Source organism: Alexandromys fortis, unplaced genomic scaffold, assembly GCF_014885135.2.
Source record: "Alexandromys fortis isolate MF-2015 unplaced genomic scaffold, M_Fortis_MF-2015_v1.1 scaffold_105, whole genome shotgun sequence".
Taxonomy (NCBI): Eukaryota; Metazoa; Chordata; class Mammalia; order Rodentia; family Cricetidae; genus Alexandromys; species Alexandromys fortis.
In genome coordinates, this window is record NW_026068011.1 from 4,872,025 (window position 1) to 4,895,569 (window position 23,545).

General features: G+C 38.6%; 2 protein-coding genes across 2 annotated transcripts; both read left to right on the forward strand.

Moving 5' to 3' along the window:
• Positions 1-3,759: 3,759 nt before the first annotated feature.
• Positions 3,760-6,701, forward strand: LOC126513559 (regenerating islet-derived protein 3-beta-like). The gene is made up of 6 exons (XM_050161993.1): positions 3,760-3,772; positions 4,062-4,142; positions 4,669-4,787; positions 4,968-5,105; positions 6,106-6,232; positions 6,464-6,701. The coding sequence occupies exons 2-6, from the start codon at positions 4,067-4,069 to the stop codon at positions 6,529-6,531; spliced, it is 528 nt and encodes a 175-aa protein (XP_050017950.1). The 5' UTR covers positions 3,760-3,772; positions 4,062-4,066; the 3' UTR covers positions 6,532-6,701.
• Positions 6,702-18,370: 11,669 nt separating this feature from the next.
• Positions 18,371-21,298, forward strand: LOC126513562 (regenerating islet-derived protein 3-alpha-like). The gene is made up of 6 exons (XM_050161996.1): positions 18,371-18,384; positions 18,665-18,767; positions 19,477-19,595; positions 19,792-19,929; positions 20,706-20,829; positions 21,084-21,298. The coding sequence occupies exons 2-6, from the start codon at positions 18,695-18,697 to the stop codon at positions 21,149-21,151; spliced, it is 522 nt and encodes a 173-aa protein (XP_050017953.1). The 5' UTR covers positions 18,371-18,384; positions 18,665-18,694; the 3' UTR covers positions 21,152-21,298.
• Positions 21,299-23,545: the final 2,247 nt, after the last annotated feature.

Consider the following 23,545-nt stretch of genomic DNA (forward strand, 5'->3'; position numbering starts at 1 on the left):
TGGGATAGAAAGAGAGAGGAAGTATCGGGCAGAGTAGCCCCTGAGGATGACCAGGAAGTGTAGGAGGGGTGTCTGAGTTCCCTGTCCCGGGCTGCTGCCATGGTCAGAAACTCACTCACCCCAGTGATGTCTCTCCTGGTGCCTGGACCGGAACTCCTTGCTGCTTGCTGTATCTCGTCTCAGTAATCTTGCCATAAGGAAACGAACTAGAATGAAGACTCGCAAATTTGTTTCACATTCTGCCTTCTCCCACCCTCCTTTTCTCCATTCTTCTGTTTCCTCTCTGTGTGTGGTGAATTGAGTTCTCAGAGAGCAATAATAAACCTTTTAATTCATATTCTGTGCTTTTGTGTTGTATTTTTTTTTTTTTTTTTACAATAAGGCTCTCTAGAGGACACTAACTGTGAACTCAAGAGTACTCTTACATTTCATCCAGGTATAAGAGGAAATGCCTAATGATACAGGCTTAACTTTTTACTGTGTAGAGTGTGGAGCTGGCTCATGCAAGGCTATGTCATGAGGAGGCAAAAACATTATCCATTCCGTGAAAATTCATTTTCTTCTTTTACTCCCAATCTACCTTGGAAGGAGACATTTGTAAAATGTGACTCGGACATATGGTTAGTGTTGATATAAGACGCTTTGGAAATGATTACATCCTTACTCTAAGGGAAATATCTGGAAATTCTTTAAATGAATAGATTTTCTTTAGGCTAATTAGAGAATGGAATTGACCAAAGAAATGTTGTTTGGTATTTGCAGAAACACCAAAAACTTTTAGTTTCTGCTTATTTTGTGCAACCTTTACTGTTACAATCTGTTAGGAACATTTAATGACAATTTTAGAAATTCCTGAATTTAGAATGTCAATCATCAAGGGTAGGAAATGCTTGTAATCTGTACTTCCTGGTGAGCCCATAATACTCTCGTGGAACTTTATACTTCCTAACAAGGACCCAGCAGGTTCTGATGATGAAGAGCCAAGAACAACCCCTCCTTCCTCTGGCAGTGGGAAGAAAAAAAAGTAACTGTTGAATCATTTGATAAAGGATGTAATAGAAAAAAAATATATTATGTCCAATAAAAAAAATTGTATGATATATACACAGAGAGGCAAGTTCTATGAAAGGATCAAACAGCATTTCTATAAATAAAGCATAGGAAGAAAAATAAAAAACAACTCTTTTACCAGCCAACTAAATATTCTCTATAAAGAGCTAGTAGCCTTATGGATTTAATAACATTATCTGAGTTGAAAACATAATGAGATAATATGATAAAACATGGATCATCACATGCAAAGACTATGGGATGAACATAAAATTTATAGACAATAAGATTATTAAGAAAGGAGAAAGACAAAAGGGTAGAAGAAAGATTGGAAGAAATACAATTCCACACTACCCTAAATCAGTGATGAAGAGCACTTGCTAGATCCAATAATACCAGAGAAAAACAAGTAAGATTGATAACACAAGCTTAATTTGGATGCATAATATTCAGTATGCAGATTACCAAGAGTAGATTGAAAAATCCTGAAAGAAGCCAGTCATTTTGGGAGTAGATTGCATATAAAAAAAGCAAAATAATCAAATAAGACTTTCAGAAGCACAATTAAGGATAATAAAGCTAGTAAATTTGCTTGCAGAAGAGACAAATACAAACAAAATAGAATTTTATTGACTAAAATACTGTTTTCAAAGGAGAAATAAAGACTTCGTGTGGCAAAGCTTTTAAGAATTGATTTACATAAAATGTGTCCTACCAGAAATGTTAAAGTTGTCCAGGGTGAAGAAGTGTGGCAAAAGTCCAGGTACACAGCTATTTCAAGAAATGTTTTAATTATATGGAGAAGATAAAATTATTTTCCTACTTTCAACAGTATAAACATTTTTAAAGGAATGATGTGACAGGCTTTTAAATGATTATAGCAAAAGAATGAGTGAAAGAAATCATGGCAATGTGTTAAGGGATTAAAGGGAAGAGTGTGAACAACCTGTCTCATAATTAATGCTTCCTCTTGGCTTGTTTAAACTAGGAGCCAACATTGATCTAGAGACACTCTTCATGCATTAGGACTTCTGTATTTTCCTTGTATCCAATTGCTGGAGGAACGGTAGAGGGTATCTCCATGTCATAACATAAAATCTATTTCTCATTTTTCTTTTTCTCTAAAATAGCTGCCACATACTCATCAAAAATTTGTAGACTGTTCTGACAACAGAGCTTTCTTGCATTCCTAAACATTATCAAGCAACCCAAATTCCCTTTTCCTTATGAATTGCTAATATTTATGTGGGGCATTTTTCAAATATTTGTTTACTAATTTGTATTGGTCACTTTAGATATGTTAATAAGTTGTGCATACATGGCTGACAACTGAAATTTGTCAACTTGCTTTTCATGTAATAAACAATGTACCATACCAAAGATAAACCTGTGAGTGACATAGTTATATCTGTGTTACAACTGTTTTTTTTCTAGAAAGCAATCATTGTACTTCGATATGAAGATTTTCTATTTAGTCATAAAGAATATTAAAACATTTAAACACAACTGTTAAAATTTATTTTAGTTAACTATTTCTCTGTTTTATCAAGTTAAAGAGTATGTGCAAGTGATGAAATTTTTATTGTGTATATGTGCTACTTTGGGTGGAAAACAAGGCATTGCACTTGGCAGGCAAATATTCTACCATCAGCTTACATCCAATGATCTATCCTTATTTTCTGCTTTGAGATAGGCTCTTGAATAAGATTCCTTTAACTTATGTTTTAACCTTAGAATTTCAATTCTTCTGACTTAGCCCATTGAGTATCTTGGATTGCTGGACCTGATTGCCAATTGCCATTTCCTACTTAAAAGTATATAAGTGGGAAGGATGAAGGCTAATAACTCTGCGTTAATCAAAGCTAATACACTAGATCATTTCTTTGGTATCCGTGAAAACCACCCTTATACACTGAATATGAAATGAAGAGTAGACTCATACAACTACTGTGAAAGGGTCTACATGATCCCAGTGAATCTGAGATCCCACTCTGTGAATGGTCCCCAAGGTAGGTAACAAATTGCCAGACTAAAGTACAATGAACTAACCTCAGAAAAGTGTATATATATTTGTTCGGCTGGTTTTTCTTGTTTCTAACAAGAATGCTGACTTATTGAAAGCTGATTTTACATACTGATATGAAACTTTATCAACATATATAAGTCTGTATTTCATGAATTTATCATTTTCAATCAATTAATTTTCACTTAAATTGTCTAATTCACTGAGTTCTTGCTAATTTGTTTTAAGTATTTCAGACAGGTGTAAAGAAATGTGTGCACAGTGAGATTTTCCATATTGATTTTATTACACTCTTACATTTATTTTCCTTAACTAGCACTTTATTTTCCTTAACTGCCCAGGTAATAATATCTAAAATTTATGTCACAGCATAATTTATGTTCCAATGCTGCTGTAGTTCATTTCTGTTTCCTGGAACAGAGTATCTAGTAAAGGGTGTGGAAGGTTAAACTTCACTCACGCCTAGGGTAAAACAGTGCTGCTAACTGGAAGGAGGTAATTGTGAAAATTCTCCATCTTTGCCAGGAAGATCCTCCTGCTCTTTCTGGGAACCCCCTTAGTTCATGCCAAGCACTACCCACCATCCTAACCTGCATAAGCATTCCAGTTATTCACTTTGGTGCTCCTCCCTCAAATCCTGTTATAAAAGCACAGCCATCTCTGCCCTGACAAACCATTCCAGATCTCTCTGCAAGATAGGTAAGTAGAAGCTGGAAGACGACTAGAACCTTGCAGGGGTCACCAGTCACTAGAAGAAGGTGTTCCAAGGTTTATGCTCTCACATCACACAGAGCTTTATGACTCAGGAAAGGCTACCTATGAAACTCTCAGAGCAAGAAGAAAATATGGATTTCTAGACTACAGGGGGAGATAGGACAAAATTAGTGTATCACTGCAGCACTAGCAAAAGAAGGAGAGTGCTGGTCTTTTCTGCCTGCCTTCTGTATCCACACCACCTGGAGTGACTCTCATTGTTCATCCCTCACAGGCAAGATGCTGTCTCGCATAGCACTCACCAGCATGTCCTGGATGCTGCTCTCCTGCCTGATGCTCTTTTCTCAGGTTCAAGGTAAGAATTCTCTGTCTCTAGCACCGACTTCCTGGGAGTGTTCAGAGTCAGTGAGTAGAGGAAAGTCTCAAAGGGAATAATGAGGGATATCCATACTGGAAAACTGTTGTGACAGTTCCATAATCTTGCATCCCCCAGGGCATTGGTTGTGGAAGGTATCATGGTGGTCTATCACCAGTGGAATAATAGGATTTATCATTTTGTCATGATGCTATAATTTATATTGGTAGCATGAAAGGGTAGAAATGATGATAAACCATGAACTCCATGGGAAAAGAAAAGTAGGCAATGGAAGTTAAGCCTAGATTTGGTGGAGTCATGAACTAATTTTTAATAAGAAAGAGGAAAGTGAGGTTGCATCATTTACTAGGTCTTCCATTATAAAAAGTCTCAAAGACTGCACAAAGACTTGATTTTGACTTCCTTCAAAGAATAGTTTACAAAGGCAGCCCTATTTTGACCAACCCAACTAAGTTCCACTTTTTTTTTTTCACCCAATGGCTATATTCATCTTACTCCACCCCAGGTGAAGATTCCCTGAAGGAAGCGCCATCAGCACGCATTAGTTGTCCCCAAGGCTCCAGGGCTTATGGCTCCTACTGCTATGCCTTGTTTCGGATACCACAGACCTGGTTCGATGCAGAAGTGAGTGCTGGGATGTGGAAAGTACATGTGGGTCATGGGGGATGTTGTGTTCTATTTTCTCTAGTTCTTTGTGTCCGAGATGAATAGTTGACTTTCAATATAGCCTGTCCCCTCACTTACCTCTGCCTTGTCATTATCCAGTGAAGCCTAAAACTCCTTTTGATTCTGTTCCTCACGCAGCTGGCCTGCCAAAAGAGGCCCTCAGGACACCTTGTGTCTGTTCTCACTGGAGCTGAGGCTTCGTTCGTGTCCTCTTTGGTGAAGAGCACAGGGAACAGCTACTCATACGTCTGGATTGGGCTCCATGATCCCACTCTGGTACAATTTCCTCTTCTCTGTTTACTCTCACATGCCATTATCACATAGGCACACTTGCTGAGACTCCCCAGAAAGAGTCCTAAAAGACACAGAGGTCAGATACAGGGTAACACTGAAACAAGGGAAACCATCAGGGTCTCTTGTAGAGCTGAGCTCTATTAGGATTCCTAGATTTCAGATGAAGTTCATGTGACTCTGACTGACTTTTAGAAAGGTCTCACAAGAGGCTTTGGGAGAGGAAGTCAGGACCATGAAGGGTGCACCCACCCACTGAGACGGTGGGGCTGATCTAATGGGAGCTCACCAAAGCCAGCTGGACTGGGACTAATTGAGCATGTGATCAAACTGGACTCTTTGAACGTGGCCGTCAATGAGGGCTGACTGAGAAGCCAAGGACAATGGCACTGGGTTTTGATTCTACTGCATGTACTGGCTTTCTGGGAGCCTAGTCTGTTTGGATGCTCACCTTCCTAGACCTGGATGGAAGGGGGAGGACCTTGGACTTCCCACAGGGCAGGGAATCCTGACTCTTTGGAGTGGAGAGGGAGAGGGAGGGGGGACTAGGAGTAGGGAGAGAGATATAGAAGGAGGGGACGAGGTGGAAATTAATAATAATAATAATAATAATAATAATAATAATAGGTCTTGGGAGAATTCACTGTCAGTTTCAGGGGGCTTGCATACAGTATTATCAAGAAATATAGAATAAAGTGACATACTATATTTTCTCTTTGTAGAATAAACATCCTACTTCCATTTTAGAGGAAATTGCTGATTTATTACCATTTATATTTCAAATAAATTTCATTGGGTCCTAATTTTATCAGTAGTTTCTGGATACATAAGTAGAAATTAAGTCATCAATAATTCTAATGCTATGTTCTTAAAAATTATGATCGACTGAGTTATGGAGGTTGGAGAAAAGCCAGGGTTACACTGAAGGTTTCATACATGCAGAGCTTTCAGGACACTAACTTATATCTGGTTCCCTCGTCATCAGGGTGAACAACCCAATGGAGGTGGATGGGAGTGGAGTAACAGTGATGTGATGAATTACCTCAACTGGGAGAGGAATCCATCCACCGCTTTAGACCGTGGTTTTTGTGGCACTTTGTCAAAAGCTTCAGGTAAGAAGCACCTCACCTAGAGGTATACCTATCTTCTCACATTTCTGGGTACCTCTGAGCTAGGAAATGGAATGTGGTTTTGTTCTCATCTTCTTTATTGGCTGCTTGGTTATCTACTTTATTTGGATTGTACCACTGTAGAGCATGAGGGAATGACTTTTAAATTGAAGCCACAGATTGAGGCATTTCTTCATTATCTTCTCAATTATTTAACCTCTTTTCTCTTTCCAGGATTTCTGAAATGGAGAGATAATACCTGTGAGATGAAGCTCCCCTATGTCTGCAAATTCAGTGGATAAGCTTGTCCAAAAACAAACAGCTTGCATTTGTCTTGAAGCTCACCACGGACAAGGGTACAAATGTAAAGAGCATCTCCTAAACCACAGTTCACATGAAATCCCACATCTGCTCTTTATAGATGCTGTCTTTGTCATGTCTATATCGTTTGGGTGGTCTCAAGTCTCAGAGAACAATAATAAAACTTTAGTCAAACTTTGAGTTTATGTGTTTCATTAAAATATTAAATATCATCACTGTTATGTATGCGTGTGAATATGGATGTGACCACATATTGACGGGGGAGATCAGAGGGTAACTTTTGGGAATCAGTTCTTGCCTCCTATCTTTTGAGACAAGGTTTCTCTTGATTTTTGCCACATAGTAAACTCACAAAGGTCAGGGTAATTGTCCTAACTCCTTTGCTTCATAGGAGTACTGAGTTTATTGATGTGAGCCACTTCATCCAGCTACTTTTAATGATTCCCCTGGGAATGAGGGCAAACAAACTCAGTTCATCAGATTGGAGCAAGGAAACTTTAACCTACCAAGACATCTTGCTGGCTGTGTGCACCATACTTAATTGATTTTTTTTTCTATACAATATATTCTGATCTGATCACTCACCTCCTCTCTCAACTCCTCCAAGATCATCTCCACCTTCCTACCCACCTTTTTTCATCTATCACTTTAAAACCAATAAAAAAAAATCCAAAAACAAGAAACAGACCCAAACTCTGAAAAGACATGAAATTGGAGACTGAAAACATTTAAGCAAATTACAAGTAAAGTTTGTGCAGATGGCAGAGGAGGAGAACTGAGATGGTTGCATCTCAGTTCTGTCTGCCCAGACAGTGCCTAATGGTGCTTTCTTACCACTGCACTGTCACTAAAAATGTAGATCATGCTCATTGACGGTTGTACTGTGACTATAGGAGGGCATTACCTTCCCTCATAGTCAGTGCCCCAGATGAGGACTGATGTTTTCAACAGCTTAATAATCATCTTTGAATTCTAACACTAAATAATGCAATCTATATGAATGGTAATCTTTGCTGAATATGGTAAAAAAAAGTGAAGTTAACATAATAGTGCAGTCATAAAGACTAGAACCTTCTTACCCTCTTTCCAAAAGGCAAAAGAGAAAATCTGAGAGTACTTTAACCAATTCTTTTTGGGCTAATGAATGAATGGAAACAACAGGGAAAATCTGTTTCCTTGTATTTTCAGAACCAAGGGCATAGCTTTCTCCCTCAAAAACTAAAAAAAAAAAAAAAAAAAAAATGTTGAGAGAACAGCTCTAGGCTAAATATGGATCCTTGGTGAGAGGAAGATATTCCTGTAGTCTCCATTTCTAGGGTATTATTCCTTTAAAAACGGCGGCGGCGTGGGTGTGTGGACAAACACAGGATAGACGAGACGCAAAAGGAAGAGACGGACATGCGGCTCCCACGTGGGTGCGTTTTAATGGGGAGAGGGGAACACAGTAAGGGGTGGGACGTGCGAGACACACAAGGGTAGGGGGGAAAAGGGCCAAGAGAGGGGCCAAGAGAGCGAAGCCTCGTGGACCTTCGCTTTTAACGGGGGGCGCAAGGTTATCTGGGAGGAATGGCCTTCACCTGGGTGCGGCCAGCGTGCACACAGGTGACGGTAATCCAGGAGAAGTCTGGGAGCTGTAGTTTCCAAGGAATAACATAGGGAGTCTCAAATATTGCCATGGGAATGTATTTCTCACAGCATTCTTCAGGTTTTTATCTTCTTCAAGATCTGTAAAATGGAGGGGGAAGTAATCCTTTGTATTCAGCCTTACAAACACTTAGCTCTTCCCACAACTTCGGCAAAGTATTTACCCTGCTTCTTCCTCCTTTATATTTCCTGTTTCTTCTATAATGGAGAAAGCCAAGAAATGCCTTTGTCAGTCTTGGCCTGGGACGTAGACCACACAAACACTATTATTTATATTTTATTGATTGGTTTTTGCATGTAAGTGTTCATGTACACATGCATCAGTGGTCACACTGGTGTTTTTAGGGTGTCTAGGAAGTGTTTGTCCTCAGGTTTTCTCTACCTTGTGTCATAATATGCGGTGTCTCAGCAGCCTGGAATTCTTCAATCCAGTCCTTATAGTTGAGATCCATCATTCTTTGTTTCCCCAGTTCTGAGATTACAGACATGTGCTACCACATCCACCTTTAAAAAAGATGTCTTTACAAGATGGATCCAGGGCATAACAACAATAACTGGAAGAGCTATGAGGTACCTACTCTATTAAAAGAGCATCTGGAGAATTCTAACACGTATAGGAAGCAAGCACAGGCAGAGCAATGATCTCTGGAGAGAATCTTTATGTGCAGAGCTTTGTTTTGTGGGACAATTGCTCCAGTACACAATAAAGATGAGACACATTCAGGCCACTTCCAGGCAAAGGTCACAAGCACTGGTCACCTGGAATCCACTACCTAAGAACAGTATGAAAGCAGAGAGCACCCAAAGTTGGCTGTTTATGACATTTGGCTTAAGAAGTACAGGGGGAAACTGCTAGAATTTCTGACTCACTCAACTCAAGCACTTTGACATGAAGGAAATTTTTATTTTTATTGATATTTTTATTGAAATTTTTATTTTATTGATATTTTTATAATTTTTTGATTATCTCATCTGTATAGACCTTTTCTAGGCTATTTGTGGACCTTAATGTTGAAGAAAACAAACCAATATTTTACTATTTTTTCTCTTGTGGGCTCTATTCAATGCCCCATTTTTATTTGCCTTTTTCCCCCTTTTCTCTTACTTGTTTTTTTCCTTTCCTTCTAATTTCAATTATCTTCTTTCTTCTTCTCTTAACTTTTATTCTGATATTCATTTAAAATTTTGGCATTTTGTTGGAAATGGAGTAAAAAGGTCTGAGACTCTTTACCTGGGCATTTATGGCAAGTTTATTCTATAAAAGTTTGTTCAAGGTAGATTGCATTTTGCTAAACGTTATGCTTCAAAGATAATATTTGAGGAAGACTGCTTAAATAACATCAGATTCCATATGTCCCAACATGAAGGGTATGATTGGACAGTCAATGTTGAGAGAGGGCAATGCCTTCATGCATTCACAACATCAACTTCCATAAGCACTGTTCAGACTTGAACCACAGTGTACCAGTACGCACATCATTAGACACGTTTTCCTAGCAACAGTGGTTAGAACCAGGATGTACTAGTTTCCATAAGTTCCTTCTATAACTACTCTGCATGACTTCTTGCAAAAAATGCAGCATAATAACACAATAGCATAGAGTGTTACCTACATTTTTTTTGCTGTTCTCTGAGTCTTCAGGTTATAGTCCTCAGAGAATATTTTGATGGAAGAACAGCAGGGATGAGATGAGAGATTTGGTGTGGGTGTGTAGGTAAAACTTGCTCTTTCTGAGTGAATCATCATACTTGCTTACTTGTCCATTTGAGCTTCAGAGTATTTTCAAGTTGTTGAAATCAGAACTGCCTTAACACTTGAATTTGCTGACATAGGTAAATAGCATTTTACAATTATAATCTCTTCACTTTTGATAACTTGTGGAGAGACAAGAAGTAAAGGGAATAGGGCAGGTTAACCTGTGAACTCAAAGAAGAACAACTCAATCTCTGCTCTGGACTTAGACATCTCTCTGCGTGCTCATCATGGTTGAATCTCCAAGGGAAGTAGACACAAAAAACCATGATAGAAGATGGAAGATCTCAATTCAACACTGTATTTCCCAGCTCTGAATCATGCCCAGGAGGTCAAACTGGAGGTGGGAAGATGAGTTTAGTCAGATGTGACTCTTCCCTGTCCTTCCTGTGACCGGAAAAAAAGGCACACAATAACCACAGTCTGTAACAACAGAGGGGTTCTTCTTCCCATGATAATAGGTCAGCACTTCAGAGCTGCTCCACTTCCATTCACTTCCATTGGGTAGCGTACCCTCTAGAGCAGAAAGCAGTAGGTGATAAAGATTCATTAGTACTCTGTTTCCATGGTACTTTCACTGAAACACCTGATTGCCTGTTTAGCCTTCCCAAACGTGGTATGATTATACCCAGCTGCAAAGAGTCTTCTGGTGGAATATTCCAGAATTCCCCAGTCTTATTTACAAACCACAGAAATTATGGAATAAAATTGGAATTACAGAAATTTATCTGTCCTTGATAAATTTGTCCTTGGTACATTTGAGATTTCTTCAGAAAAAATGAGCAAAATTCAATTCTATAAAGAGAAAATATGTAACAGTTCTTTTTCCAGCATCTCCCAACAATCATATATTCAGACTCCCTGAGATGAAAACATCTTCCAAGGTCTCACATGAGAACTTAGAAAAAGTCAGTAGCAGACACACAAACTTCACGTGAACCTGAGACTTCTACAAAGCTCAGTTCTTCAGCTGATATTTCTCTTGCTCTAATGCCACCCAGCATTGGAGATCTATGATCCATATCTTTTTCTTTTTTTTCTGGGAAATCACAGGAAGTCTTCCACTGAGAAAAAAGATAGAATCACACTTGTATGAGATCATGGAGTCCTGTCCAGATCTTTTGGTAGGTGGTCAAAATATTCTTCACCACAGAAGACATGAAGGTAGTTTCAACTGTACTGAGAAGAAATGCCAGGTGTCCTAAGAAAAGCATCTGGCAGGCTAGCTGTTTGAAGGACAGAATGGAGAAGATATTAAAAGCTCACTGGGAAATGGTAGAAAAGAGCTTAGAGATTGGGTACATCTCACTCAACTAAACCATGGAGGTTGAAATCCAATATTTCTCTTGACCCAGAAATACTTTCTTCTATTGATCCCAGCCCTGTTTGTCATCATTAAATTCTGCATTAGTTTAGGTCTGTGCTATGAAAATCAGTGAATAGCAATAGGAGCCATAGGCCTAAGAGCCTTGGGGGACAGCCAATACATGGACCAAGTGGTTTCTTTGGGAATTCTTCAGCTGGTTTAGAGGGAGATATAGACAGTGATGGAGTGAGTAAAATACCAGGGCTTAGAGAAAGGAGGTCAGTGTAAAAATTGTTTTTAAAACCTCATATGAAATTTTCACTGTAATCCTGACTTTCCACTCTTACCATTTCCCTAGTTCTCAGTCTTTGAACTCTCTCTCTCTCTCTCTCTCTCTCTCTCTCTCTCTCTCTCTCTCTCTCTCTCTCTCTGTATGTATGTGTGTGTATTGGGGAATTGTTTGTGCAGGAGTATACATGAGCATATAGACAAATGCCAGAGGTCAGTCTCAAGTTTCATTCATAGTCCCTATTTATACTGTATTTTTTAGACAGGGTTTCTAGCTAACTTGGGGTCATATATTTTGCTAGAGTGACAATCCAGTGATTCCCCTTAGATATTTCTATATCCTTTCCTCCAGCATTTGGATTAAAATCATGCACCACCCTGTCAGGTTCAATTTACATGGGCTCCAAGTATTCAACTTGCATTCTCATGTTTGCTTAACAAGCACTTCACTGACTGAGCTATCATATTCCCAACTTTAGGTTCTTAATTTAAAGAGACTTCTTCCTGAGGAAATGCATGACTTTATTTCACCCTTCCTGCATTTAACAGTCTTTTATTTTTTTCCCATAACTGAGATGACAGGCTGTGGGGTTCATCCTCTGTCCTCTGTCTCCTTCTGTAGAGTTCATTCTTGACATTTATACTTTCCTTTTTAAAATCTGTCAACATAAAATAGAGTCTTCTGACAACATGGTAACACTTTCTTTACATAACAATGAAGCACCTTGTTATATTCCACCTCCTCAGATGGTCCAGAGAGAGATAGGATGAGGAAGATTTTCTGTGAAGATACTCCTCCTACTTAACACATGAGACTCTCGAGAGCCCCTTTTCTTCTTCTTGCCTCTGAATACTCATGTGGAACCCCATGCTAGATGTAGAACAAGTTTTCCTTGAACCCTAAAAGGAACATCAGGCAGGAAAGCAGCATCCAGGACATGCTACAAAGGGTCTTGGGAGACATCGTGGTATCTTTGAGGGAGAAGTAATAAGTCACTGAAGGGAGTGTGGTCAGAAAGAACGTGAAATGTGACCATGACCTTTTTCTTTCTTGTTTGTCCAGGTCTGCAAAGAAGCACTCATTTGGGTTTGATCTCTCTCCTGCTCCAGAGCAAAATGGAGAGCCTATGTTTACCCTTATCTCCAAGTTCTGCAGAGTTTCAGAACATTGCCTTCTGGAGTCAGAGAACTTTCTAAACCTTCTCCCGCAGTGTGAGAGGTGAATACCTGTCAATCTCTCTCATCATTAAACTCCAGTTCATCATCTTACAGAGATCTGGAATGGCTTGTCAGGACAAAGATGACCACGCTTTTATAAAGATCTGAGTGAGGGGCACCAAAGTGAATGAATGAGGGCTTTTGAGGGTAACTGAGGTAGGTAGTACTTGGCATGGATGCAAGGAGGTTTCCAGTAACAATGCAGAACTTTTCATGGCAAAGACTGGGAACTGCCACACATATGGCTGCTTTTTTGTTAGGCCAGCTCTGTCCTCAAATGCAGGTCAAGTTTAAAGTCTTGCCAGATGTTAAGTTCTGCAAAACTTAAGCAAACACAGGCAGCCTCGTGCTGCGTAATATGCAGCTTTATAAAAAGAGTCACAATTTATAAAAATTAAATTTAGTTTTTTAAGGAAATGTGTATATTTCTATATGATCAAGAATATACATTTTCAATTGTACTGAAGAACTGACTTCTTACATTTTAGACCTATCTAGTAAGATTTAAGAAAGGGCAATATTTGGTGTGTTAAAACTTAATTTGTTAGCCAGGCTGTGGTGGCACATTCCTTTAATCCCAGCACTCGGAAAGCATAGAGAGATAGATCTCCGTGAATTCAGGGCCAGACTGGTCTAAAAGAGCTTGTTCCAGGCCAGGCCCCAAAGCTACAGAGAAACCAGTCTTGAAAAACAAAACAAAGCCAAATAAGCCAACTTGATTTGTTGAGTGATGGAGAACAAATATTTTAGAAAAAGTAAAATTTCTGGTTCAAATGGCTGCTTCAACTTTCCAGCAGGACCTAAAGTTTAATGCAACCACTGAGTCTACATTGTAGCCAGGATTTGTTTTCCACAGGTGAATAGATTTGATTCCTAGCTATGTGTGAATACTGAGAGAGAGTTTGCTGGAGGGTTTGGATTTTCACCTCAGGATTATACCTCAGAATAGTATACTAACATTGATCCTATACTCACAGGGTTTTAAAGACTCTTTCAATACGATTCCAGTTTTCTTTTATTTGAAACATTTATCTTTTTAACTATGTGCACGCATCTGTCCATGTGAGTGTGTGTATCTTTGTGTGAGTATAATTGTGGGGATGCAGGTGCCCAAGACTACCAGAAGAGGGCATTATACTATCTGGTTACAGATAGTTATGAACTATATGTGCTACTAACTCCTCAGCTATCTCTCCAGCATCCTACTCTCTATATTATATATGCTAAATGTTATTAGCTGTTTCCAACGTGCTGATATTTTTATTCATAGAGGCAAAGAAAGGATGGCTAAAATGTAATTCTTTAATGTTAAGTAAGTCCAAATCATTACTCTGTGCCAACTATAGCTACACATTTGCAAAACACCAATGATAGCCTTTGCTGGAGAGGTTGTGAAGAAAGGGGTACACTCATCCATTGCTGGTGGGAATGCAAACTTATGTAACCACTCTGGAAAGCAGTGTGGAAGTTTCTCAGGAAATTTGGGATCAACCTACCCATGGACCCAGCAATACCACTCTTGGGAATATACCCAAGAGAGGCCTTATCACACAACAAAAGTATATGCTCTACTATGTTTATAGCAGCATTGTTTGTAATAGCCAGAACCTGGAAACAACCTACATGCTCATCAATTGAAGAATGGATGAAGAAAGTATGGAATATATATATATATATATATATATATATATATATATATATATATATATATATTAGAGTACTACTCAGCAGTAAAAAACAAGGACTTCTTGAAGTTTGCAGGCAAATGGATGGAAATAGAAAACACCATCCTGAGTGAGGTAAGCCAGACCCAAAAAGAGGAACATGGGATGTTCTCACTCATATTTGGTTTCTAGCCATAAATAAAGGACATTGAACCTATAATTCGGGTTCTTAGAGAAGCTAAATAAGAAGGAGAACCCAAAGAAAATCATATAGGCATCCTCCTGAATATTAAACTTCATCAGGCGATGAAAGGAGACAGAGACAGAGACCCACAATGGAGCACCGGACTGAAATTTCAAGGTCCAAATCAGGAACAGAAGGAGAGAGAGCACAAGCAAGGAACTCAGGACCGTGAGGGGTGCACCCATACACTGAGAGAATGGGGATGTTCTATCAGGACATTATCTCTTCTAAATGCCTTCAAGCTTGATGAGCCCATGGACTAACTAACTGTGGCAAAGATCTGCCTTTAAAGACATACTTCCTCAGTCTGTGTGACGGTGTTAGGAGCTTGATGTTGAAACTCCATAGTAGTGTTGTCTAAGACAAACTGCTGTGCAGTTGCTTTGAAAGTCATGGTTTTCATGCATTTATTTAAATCAACAAAGAAAGGTCAGTGATTCATATATGGGAAATTTATTCAGATGATTCAAAGGAATAATTAGCAAATATTTTAAACTTGCCATTTTACAGTCTATTGCTTTTCATCTATCTATAAAGAACAGTAATTTCTTTAATTCCAGAAGTTCTACACATACAAATTCAGTCGATGGTGGGTAAAATACTTTTAAATTTTCATCTTTTCTAAGCATACAGAATATTGCTTGTCGTTATCTGTGGCGATATTTTGTTTGTGCTATAGCAAAAAGGTGTCTGAGTATCAGAGTGTTGAGTGAGCCACTATTTATCCATAGATGATAGGCAGTGGTGGCACACACCTTTAATCCCACCACTCAGGAGGCAGAGGCTGATGGATCTTTGTGAGTTCAAGGCCGCTCTGGGCTGCACTAGATGAACATAGGTTCAAAATGAAACACAGCCAGGTGGTGGGCTCACACTTTCAATCCCAGTACTTGGAAGTCACAGGCCTTTAATCCTAAGACTAGGAAGAGATAGGAAATGGCTGGGCAGACAAAGGAATTTAAGGCAGGGGGAGAAAGAAGCTCAAAGTATTCAGTTTGAGGATTCCTAGAGAAAGGATTACCCATTCAATCTGAAGATTCGTAGGGAAAGGATAATCCATTCAACCTGAGAATTTCATAGAGGTAAGATTTAGTGGCTGACTTCCCTGTTTCTCTGATTTTTTTTTCCGTTTTCACATTCTAATATCTGACTCAGGGATTTTATTATTAGAAACAATTATAATTCATGTTACAATTATCTTTAAATATTATAGCATAACCACTATTTATGTAGTACTTACATTTTTAGGTTTTATAAGTAACCTAGATTGTTTAAAACATGCACAGGAATGCAAAAAAGTTATGTGAACATACTATGCAATTTTATGTAATGTACTTAAATATCTTTGGATTTTGGTGACTATAGGGGTCCTGGAACTGAGGTCCCAAGAATCCTGATTCTCAATTATATTATATGTTAGGCCTTTTGTTCTGATCTATCTGGCTGGCTCTCTATCTATTTTTCTATTTATGTATCTATCTATCTGTCTATCATTTATCCACCTTTCTACCTATTTATCTATCTATCTAATCTATCTACTTCACAGGCAGCAAGAGTTTTTGAATCTCTCTTTTGCTTTGAGATATTGACAAGTAAATCAGAGCCTTGTACATGCCAGAAAATACTGGATGACTGATTTACATTCCTAGCCTTAAGGTTTTAGAGTTTTGCCCTATCTGTGGTATGGGGTCTTTTACCAGGATCGTGGGCATACTGGACTTAGCTTAGTATCACTGAGTAAAGACCCAAACATTTCCTCAAGGCTACAAGAGTCTTGAAATCAGACAGTTTAAGAACCCTGATCAACAAAGAGTACTTATTTCATAAATGCATGAAATAAAATAGATTGTTACAACTTGTGGGTATAATCATCAAAGTATAAAAAGTAAGCAACCCTTTGAGATAAGAGTCTTCTGTTTCTCATTAAACAAAAATAATGATAAATATAATGACTCAGAACCACACCACTCACATATAACCTTTAAAAAGGCATGGGGAGCCATGTATGTCATCCTAGCCCTTAGGTGCCTTAGGTAAGAAGAACTCCAGGACAGTTGGGCTACATAGAGACACTCTAAAAAACTAAGAATATTTTGTTCTTAGTTTAGTTCTAATTTAAAGAAATCAGAAAAACAATTCTGAGAGAGTTCATTCTATATTCTACCATATGTGATAGTGTCCCTTTTAATTCACTGATCTTCTTTTCAGTAAATATTATCCTTAGGTTTTATTAAAATACAAACCCCACAGTATTTGGTTCCTTTTCCATGCCTTCTCTTTAACTAGATGTGGGTTGTGAGACCTCTATCATTTTCTTGCATCCTAAAGATCCTTTACTATTTCTGCTGGGGCTGAGTTTTTCCAGACCTTGTTGAAGAAAGTCTACACTGATTCTTCACTTTGAAGAAAATGTTACAGACTAAAAACTTCTAGTTTAGTCTTTTATTTTTCTGATGAAATATTCAATTATTTATTACATTTGATAAAAGTTTGTTACTTACAGTAATGATTGACCAAGCACCTCTAAAACTAATCTAGTCGGAGGTAACCAACAATAACAAAAGTGAAAATCTACAAGAAACAAGGGCTTAGTCATGTACAAAACTGACTTCTCAGCAGAAATTACAGGGCTCATAAGAGCAGGGAATGGTATTAGGTCCTGAAAGAAAATAATCATCACTCAAAATAAATAAATAAATATATATCAGGGTCATGCTTCATGTTTAAAAGAAAAAAAATATAACGAGAAAAAAAACACTAAAGAAATTTAGGTCTACTAAACTATCATTGATGGATAGAAGTATGAGAATAATACTCGCAGAAGAGGAAGAAAAACAAGCACATTTGTGACAACATGGGAAAGTATATTAATAGGCAAACCAATGAGAAATGTGAGGAAACCAACCAATTTCAATATAGTGAATGATCAAGTGGTTAGAATTGGAATCAATGGGCACAGAATACTGAAAGCAGCAAGAACTATCAACCAAGTGACAGGAATAATCACATACTTTTCAGTAATAACCCTGGATGTAAATGATAAAGAGTAAAAGAGAATGTAAGTGAAATATTTTTGATTACTAACTATATTAAAATGCAAGATTCTGTAACATATTACCTGCATACAGGTATGCCTCATAAACCTCATACAGGTTGAGAAACACAGAGTGGAAGGGAAGGTGTGGGAAAGATATTCTAAGAAAATAGAATGCAGAAGTGGATAGAAATAGCTATAGCCATATTGGAAAATAAAAACTTTAAGCTGATATGATAGAACAGAAAAAGTAAGTCACTATATGTAGTGAATGATTTCTTCTTGGTTGTATACTTCGTGTATGTATGTAAATATGTATGTATGTATTGCAAAATTACAGAAATCTCTGTAGCATGTGATTATGAGGCTATAGTTAGCTTCACTAAAGTTTTGGAGAAGACAGTATCTGGTATAGGATACAAGGCGGAATTTCAAACATCACCTGCACCTGATAACAGAGCAGGTTTGCTAACGAGAAATGGCCCATTGTGTATTTGTTCCTGGTATTTGCCAGTAAGAGACCTGTGCTTTTGCTGGGAACTTCTGAATGCTTGCCAAGCACTACCCAATACCCTGACCCACATAATCACTCACTCACTCATTTTGCTGCCCCCCTCAAAATCCTGTTATAAAAGCAGGGTCATCTCTTCCCTGACAAACTGTCCCAGATCTCTACAAGACAGGTAAGTGGGAGCTGAAAGATGATGAGAGCCTTGCAGGGTTCACCTCTCATAACTCAGGAGAAGATATGGTAGAATAGCAAGCCTCTCAGAGCATAGGATTCTGAGAATCAGCAACGGCTTCCTGAGGAGTTTTCAGAGGAAGAGGGAAATATGGTTTCCTCATTTCATTACAGGCGATAGAAAAATAGGAATGGGGTCCAGTGCATCCTTGTAGATCTAGACAAGCGGAAAGGGAGGACTGACCCTCTTTGCATGTTTTCTTTGTTCACACTCTCTTTAGAATCCTGATTGCTGCTACCTCACAAACAAGATGCTGCATCACCTAGCTCTCACTGGTGTATCCTGGATGTTCTCCTGCCTGATGTTTTTATCTCAGGTGCAAGGTAAGGTTTCTTTGCCTCTAGAATTGAATATGCTGGGAGTGTTTTGAACCAAAAAGCAAAGGAAGGATATAATGAGTTTCCTGTGGGATTCATAAGGAGTATTCACACAGTAAAATTCCCTGCAACTCATCTATCATCTTGCCTTCTTCTAGGTCACTGATGGTGAGAAATAGCACAATGGTCCATCAATAGGGAAGTCCGAGGGTTTCCATTGTGTCAGGAAGCTCTAAATTATGTTAGTGTGTTGGAAAATGATGTATGAGGGTCCATAATGAAGCTTGTAAATAGACAGTACAGAGAACTGGATGTCACATACTGGGGAATGTGTAGGAAAGATAAAATGAAGAGAGAAGCTCTTTCTACATTGAACAATGGTATAAAAGCAAGGAACCTAGCTGAGTGTAAGGGCACAAGTCTTTTATCTCAGCATTCAGGAGGTAAAGGCAGGAAGATTTCTGCAAATTTGAGGCCAACTTGATCTACATTGTGATTTCCGAGACTGCCTGGGAAACACTGAGACCTTGTCTCAAAAATAAACACACAAAAAATAAGACAGCAGAAAGCATTTACAGAGGCTATCACTGACATGACTACAGCCACGACTCCAAAAAAAAAAATAGGATTAATAAACATTCTCTTAAGTTGATTGTGCCATCCAACTCCCATTCTCCATCCCATTCTACCCTCTCTTTATCTCTCTAACTCCTAGGTGAAGACTCCCAGAAGGAATTGCCCTCTCCACGTATTAGCTGCCCCATGGGCTCCAAGTCCTATCACTCCCACTGCTATGCCCTGGTTATGACACCCAAATCTTGGTATCAAGCAAATGTGAGTGCGGAAAGGTTGAAGATAACAGCATAAAGTATAACTTGATGGCAGAAGAGGCCTCAAGTTTCCATGATCCCATAAGGATCAGAATGACTGTTCTTTCCTTTATGTAATCTTTCTACCCATCATATATACCTCATATACCACACCACTTATCAATGAAGTCTCAGTCTCTCTCATTCTGCCCCTCATATAGCTGACCTGCCAGAAGAGACCCTCTGGACACCTTGTGTCCATTCTTAGTGGAGCCGAGGCTTCCTTTGTGTCCTCCCTGGTGAATGGCAGAGTGAATAACTGCAAAGAAATCTGGATTGGACTCCATGATCCCACAATGGTGAGATTCTATCTTTTCCACTGTTTAATCGGCAAAAGGTAATGGCTCCCAAGCCCAGTTCTTAGTCTCTGGTCCATGTATATGGAGGACCTAGCCCTCAGATGTTGGGTGACATTAGTAAAGGAATTTTTGGAATTCCAGAGTGAAGGGCTATGGAGGGTTCCAGCCTTCAGCTTAATTTCTCTGCCTGTCGTTAACTTTTGCATTTTCCTTTAAGAAAGTCAAATGGTAAGTTCTTTGGTTTTCAAGCAGTCTTCACAAAGAGTCTGAAAGCATTGTGAATTGAGATGATTTATAATTATACTTTAAAAGTTAAGATTATTTATTTTATTTGTATGTTTTCCCTGAGTATATGTGTGTGTGCCATCTGCATGCCTGTTGCTTCTGGAGGTCGGAAAATGGCTTCAGATCCCTTAAAATTGGAGTTCTAGATGTTTGTAAGCTACCATATGGGTGATGGAAGCCAATCTTGGGTCCTTTGTAAGAGCAGGCACGGCTCTTAACTGCTGAGTAATCTCCCTACCTCTCACTTTTGTTGTTTATAGGGAAGATACTGTGAGATTCAGAGGTGCTTCTGAAATATATTCTAATCATTGTGGGCCAGGCACCTTGTTAATCTAGTTCAACAGTTCTTGTGATTATTGGCAAAGAGACGCCTGTGGAAGATAGAAGTTAAATCACAACCTCCAAGTGAAAAAAGTACCTGGACAGCACGGTGGAATGGGCCAAATACATGAAAAGCTAATGTACTTTATCTTCACACTTCTACTGTGCAGGGTAAAGAACCCCATGGAGGTGGATGGGAGTGGAGTAACTTTGATGTGCTGAGCTACTTTAACTGGGATGGAAATCCTTCTGTTGTAAACCGTGGTCACTGTGGGAGTCTGACAGCAGCCTCGGGTAACAGAAATTAAACAGAAACACCACCTTTACATAATCTTATCCAAGCCTCTCCTCTCCAACTGAGTCTGGCCTTCTGGCTATCCTCCTAAACTAGGGAATTCAGTATGGATTTATGTTCCTCAAATGTTAATGTTTATTGCCACTGCACTGAGGAATGGGTGAAGCTGAAATAAAGACTTCTGAGACTAGTACTGCTTCTGTGTTTCCCCCACCATGGTAGACACAAGAGCCAACGTGTTTCCTCTCTCTAGGGTTTCTGAAGTGGGGAGACCATCACTGTGATGGGGAATTACCTTTTGTTTGCAAGTTCAAGCAGTAAGAAGGCAGCTTCCTGAATTTATGATGAAGCTCATCATGACGATGGATCAAATACAACGATTCACCCAGCAAGCCGGTGCTCTCTTCATTCTGCATCAGAGTTGTTATTCTGCTTTTCTAGCTTTTTCATTCACCTCCTTGCCCTTATTTCAGGTTTTTCTGTACAGTTCATAGTTTGAAATCTTGCAGATATATAATTAAAAAAAACTTTGGTTGTACTTTTGCATTTTACTTTCATGGTAAGACTCTGTGGAGGTCAGAGAGTAGGTGGGGAAGGAAGATGCATGTTCAGTGCAGTTCAGCTCTTTCCAACTGGTGTGCTGTGATGAATGTGGATTCAACTTGATTATTGTCTTGTAGAAAGATGAGGATACTGCCATCTCACACACTCACTACTGGGCAGAAGGAGGAAAAATTACTTTCCCTATCTATCCAGGCCAGTAACTGTAGGGTAACTTAGTTAAATCCAGTAGTGTGATTTCTATAGCTGGTATTCTAACCCTAACCCTCACCCTCAGGACCACTCCTTATCACATGTTCCCTTCTTTCTCTCATGTTCCAGGATGCCCCCACATGCTTTGGCTCTACGCCAAACTTTATGGTCATCAAGGAGCTCTTCAAGATATTAGGATATTCTTATTGTTAGCTAAATCTCTTTCATTTAATTCAGACTTTATCAAGTCTCATAGTCTCAATCTCTACAGTCACCTACTACGCCTTTAGGCTAGACTCTGCAGTTTGAGACTCTAAGACACACCTGTGTACCTAGCTACCAGACCAGTATTCACAGATACAAACTTTAGGAATACTGAGTGCCTGAACAATCTTTCCTCTGTCAATAGCCTTTTCTCATTTTATACCTAACCCTGAGTAAGTCCCATTAAAGCAGACCTCAGCATTTGATAATCTCTCATGGCCCTGCTGCTAGGCTATCCCTCCTGACTACAGGAACCATTCTAAATCATTGATGCCCACACATCTAACTCCCACAAAGCTGTGATTCAAACCAATCCCTATAGAATTAGATTTCTTGTTTATTACAGTGGTTAGGCTGCCTATTAGCAAGCAATTGAAAATTGTGAAAGTACAAAACAAGGATTTTTACTAAATGGCAGGTGAAAATTTATCAAGAACTAATTGAACAAAAATTATGTATACATATACGTATCACGTATCAATACTCATTTGATAGCCACATGAAAAAGTATGAGAAGCTAAAATTTATCTCAAAGACCAGAGAGATGGCTCAGTGGGTAAACGTGCCTGCTGTCAAGCCTAGCATGGGAGTTCAATTCAGGACCCAAATGATATAGAAAGAGAACTCTGACTTCCAAACGCATGTAGCACACATGTACCTTCCTCATCACATATATGTACACAGAACAAATAAAAAATGATTCTTTATTTATTAAAGATTTCTGTCTCTTCCCCACCACTGCCTCCCATTTCCCTCTATTTTATATTAATTTTCATTTAACTTCCTTTAAAAAATTATTAAATTAAAGTAAGTTAAATGAAAATTAATATAAAATAGATAAATTACTTGATCACACTATCAAAATCATGAAAAAATTATGAAATGTTGATAATATATTAGTTTGACCAATATTTTTGGATGAAAAGGGAATCTACAGAACAGGAGAAAATACTTAGAAATTGTATGTGAAACCAATGGCTCATATATAAAACATAGAAGGAGCTCAAACAATTTAATCATGTATGAAGAATTAACCTAATTTAAAAGCAACTGAATAACACCACTCAAAAGGAGTTAGGAACTGCTACAGGAGTGTTTGAAAGACGGGTTTAACATTCTTAAATATCAGGCATATGCAAATTAAAATCATCATGTGTCCTCTCCTTGCACCTGTTATTATGACTATTAGCAGCAGATAAAAGATAAATGTTGGGGCAGGTGCAGAGAAAAGGGAATGTTTGTACATGTTTAAAAGGAAGGAAATTTTACAGCCATTATGTAAAATATGGGGCTTGTTCAAAAAGCTAGAAATAGAAGTGTCATGTGATTCAGCAATTCCCTGATAAACACCAAAAGGAAACAGCATCAATATGAAATGGAATTTATTTGGCTTATTTGTTTCTTTCAGCATTGCTCATAATTGAAAAGAGGTACATGAACAGACTTTCCTCTAAAAAGATTCATGTTATTTTAATTTTGTGTGTGTGGGGGGGGGATGCATGTTTGAGTCATGCGCCAGTGGATTCCAGAAAAGGGAGTTGGAGATCCTGGAGCGGAAATGAAAGGCATGTGAGCCAGGCAACATGGGTGCTGGGAACAGAACTTGAGTCTTCTGCAACAGCATCTCTCCTGGTCTTGATTTTTCTTATATGTTATGTTTATGATAGAATACTTTAGGTACAAGAAAATTCTGTCATC